Raw genomic sequence first — 3,226 nt, 5'->3', positions numbered from 1 at the left:
TGGTCTTTCCTTTGGTATATCGTCTTATTGAGTTGGCATTGATTTTGCCTGTTGCAATCGCATCAGTGGAAAGAGCTTTCTCAGCTTTGAGTATTATCAAGACTGAGTTAAGGAATAAGATGGGTGATGATTGGTTGAATTATTCCATGGTGTGCAATATTGAGCGAGAAATATTTGCAAAGGTTGATAATGATGCTATTATATGTCGCTTTCAATCCTGTAGATCTCGTAAAGGAATTTTGCCTCGTCGTAGTAGTAAGTTTTCAACTTTGTACAATGTTAATTGTTTCACTTGATGTTTATGTCTTCTCTTATGAAATTTTGCTTTTGATTTCTCTAAGGTGTTGGCTCTTCTTTCACAGTTGATCAAGTTACGGAAGACACTGATGAAGCAAGCCATTGATTTGGTACTCTTTTTACTGCACGTACTTTCGTAGTTTTTGTCATCTGTTTATCTATTTTGTTGTATCTTTAAGCATTGAGTTTAAATTCTAAATTCTGGGTGCAATTGAACCATATTTGAGTTATTCTTTTGTGGTAGCTATAGTGTGATGGACGTTAAGTTTTTCTCTCGCGATAAAAAAAATATTGGGCCCGAAGCTTGCTCCAATCCAAGATCCACCACTGCATCACGCCACCATCACCATGGTCCTAAGCCCACAAGATGATGCAGATTGGCAGTAACGCCGGCAGGAGGCAAAAAGGCCCTAGTCGCGCTGGAGTCGCTTGTGGGGAGGAGGAAGACCTTGATGTAGGGATCCGCCCACGGATACATGTTGAGGAGATTAGGCAGTATTTCTAAGAAATATATACATGTTTCGGTAAGATGTACTGTTACTTTGATTTATACTATAAACTATAGTAGTTTTATTACAGATATATGTACATGACATTTACACCATGAGTTCAACATAGGATTTACAAGGTCATGCATGCATGGTACGTGATGCATGTACAGTGCAAGGCAACCGTACCCTGCCGAGATACACACACATCACACTTACGTACACGCGGCACGCGCTGACGCGCATATAGGCTAGTAGTTGATTAATTAATTAATCCAGCTCGCCATCAGGGGAGCCGGTTTATTTCCTGTACAGATCCTTGGTCCTGCAATACGTAGACAGTAATAGCAATCTGTAAATAGATTCCCGATTCTGCTGCTTGGTTTTCGTGGTCGTCATCGTCGGTCCGCCGCCGTCATCAGAACAGGAACGCCGTCGGCGCGAACGCCGGCATCGACGACGCCGTCTCGATGTGCCTGCGCACGTTCACACCCATGTAATCAATTAACTTCGATTATTTGCACCACAAATATCTAGAGAGAGAGAGAGAGAGACGCGTATCTGTATCGCGTACCTGTATTCGTCACTGTGCGCGCGGGGCAGGACCCTGGAGGCCACCCTGCCGGGCCTGGCCGGGACGACGCGCCCACCCGCTGCGGCCTTGCCCACGTCCACCGCGACACCCTCATAGATGTCCCCAAGCGCCGGCCTCCACTGCGGCGAACCGCCCAGCGACCTGGCCCTCCTCCGCCTCCTCCTTGCCGCCGCGCCGGTGGTCGTGGCAGCAGCCTGCTGCTGCAGCTGATCCGCAGGCGGCGCGTCGTCGATAGGTCCAGCACGGCAGCCGCAGGGCACGAACGACAAGAGCCTCATCAGCTTCCTGCGCACCCTCCCCTCTATCTTGGCCCCTCCCGATCCCTCTCTCTAGATCCTCCCTCCCCTGCCTCTAGTCTCTCTCTTGATACACAGCTAACGATTCTCTCTGTACAGTCTACTCTACACTCTCCGGCGACGAAATCCCCGGCCGGCCGGCGCCCGTGTATTCACGGGAATGCCACTGCGTACGAGTGGCCTCAGCTCGCTAGCTGACCACCACTCGGCTAACGGGGAGAGCGTATCTGCAGTGTCACGTGTTGGGGCCGTTTTATAGGGTTCGCGGAGGGTGGCAAATGTCCCGAAACACCTCCGCTCCGCAGTGGGGTGGCCAAGGGTAGTCTCGGGAACGTGGAAATTGCCATTTTTCAGTGCCATGCTGTAGAGGGAGTTTCGGTGGGAACAAAAATAATACACTATCGCAAAAGTTCAGTCGACGTCGATCTGTAGGTACCGATAGCGTGGTGCGTATGCACGTGGCCCGGCCAAGTGGATGTGGCGGTGGGCCCGGGCATGCGCGTGCCTGATGGAGCCGTATTCTGTCTACGTGCGTACGTATCTGATGCGAGAGAATACGTACGGCGACCGTGCTCTGGAAGAGTGTACGGTGGGCCTCGGTTCCCAAAAGAATGCCAGTGGAATAGCAGAATGAACTTTTTTTTTAGGGGTAAACCAAGTAGCAGAATGAACTGTGAGTGATTATGCGAGACTCCATCAGGTTTGAGCCCAATTATTTTTTTTCTTTCGAGCAACCGGCAGGAGTTCTACCTTTTCATTAAGAAAAAGAGAATTGACCGGTTTATAAGGAAAACCGGCCGAAAACCGATACATCTGCGATACATGCACACGCCAGCCCCGAGGCTGCGCACCACTCGAGTTGACGACACTGTCATCCAAGTGACCAAAGACGACACCCTACAACAGAGCACTGGGCTCCGGAGCCGCCGCTCTGACATCCACACCGGCCCCGAGGCCACACACCAGCCTAGTCGATGGCTCTGCCGCCCTAGAGGCCAAAGCCAACACCCTACGCACACGAGATCTCCGGCGCCGCCGCACCGACTTCCACTCCGGCCGCGAGGCCGCGAACCCACCTAGTCGATGACCATGTCGCCCTGGCGACCAAAGCCAACCACCACACGAAGGAGATACCCGGAGCCGCCGCTCCGACTTTCAACGCCGGCCCCGAGGCCGCGCACTCGCCTAGCCGATGACGAAGTTGCAAAGCCACAGAGCCACCACCAGCAGATGAAGGACCGGGCCTTCAAAGGCGTCGCCCCCAAGAGGGAAGCGACGAGGAACGCCGCCGACGCCCACTTAGGCCAAGGCCGAAGTTTGGGTTTTCACCCGAAGAGCCCGTGGCTGAGTTGACGAGGGAGGTGAAGGGGCTCCACGACGCCGCCTCCAACAAGGAAACGACGTCCTAGGACGCCGTCGACGCTGGCATTGACCAAGGTCGAGCAAGGCTTTCACCCGAAGCTCACCAAACCCATCATCACCAAAGCCAATCACCACCGACGGCGGCCAAGCACTCTACACCGCTCGCCACCGCAAACCGCCTCTTAGGC

General features: G+C 52.9%; 1 protein-coding gene across 1 annotated transcript; it reads right to left on the bottom strand.

The window, feature by feature from the left end:
- Positions 1-838: 838 nt before the first annotated feature.
- On the bottom strand, positions 839-1,895 carry LOC123162372 (uncharacterized). The gene is made up of 2 exons (XM_044580159.1): positions 1,360-1,895; positions 839-1,261 (listed from the first exon to the last, which is right to left on the bottom strand). The coding sequence occupies exons 1-2, from the start codon at positions 1,656-1,658 to the stop codon at positions 1,204-1,206; spliced, it is 357 nt and encodes a 118-aa protein (XP_044436094.1). The 5' UTR covers positions 1,659-1,895; the 3' UTR covers positions 839-1,203.
- Positions 1,896-3,226: the final 1,331 nt, after the last annotated feature.

This window comes from Triticum aestivum, chromosome 7B (assembly GCF_018294505.1).
Source record: "Triticum aestivum cultivar Chinese Spring chromosome 7B, IWGSC CS RefSeq v2.1, whole genome shotgun sequence".
Lineage (NCBI taxonomy): Eukaryota > Viridiplantae > Streptophyta > Magnoliopsida > Poales > Poaceae > Triticum > Triticum aestivum.
The sequence above is the reverse complement of the archived record's forward strand: the minus strand, read 5'-3'. Positions and strand labels throughout refer to the sequence as shown.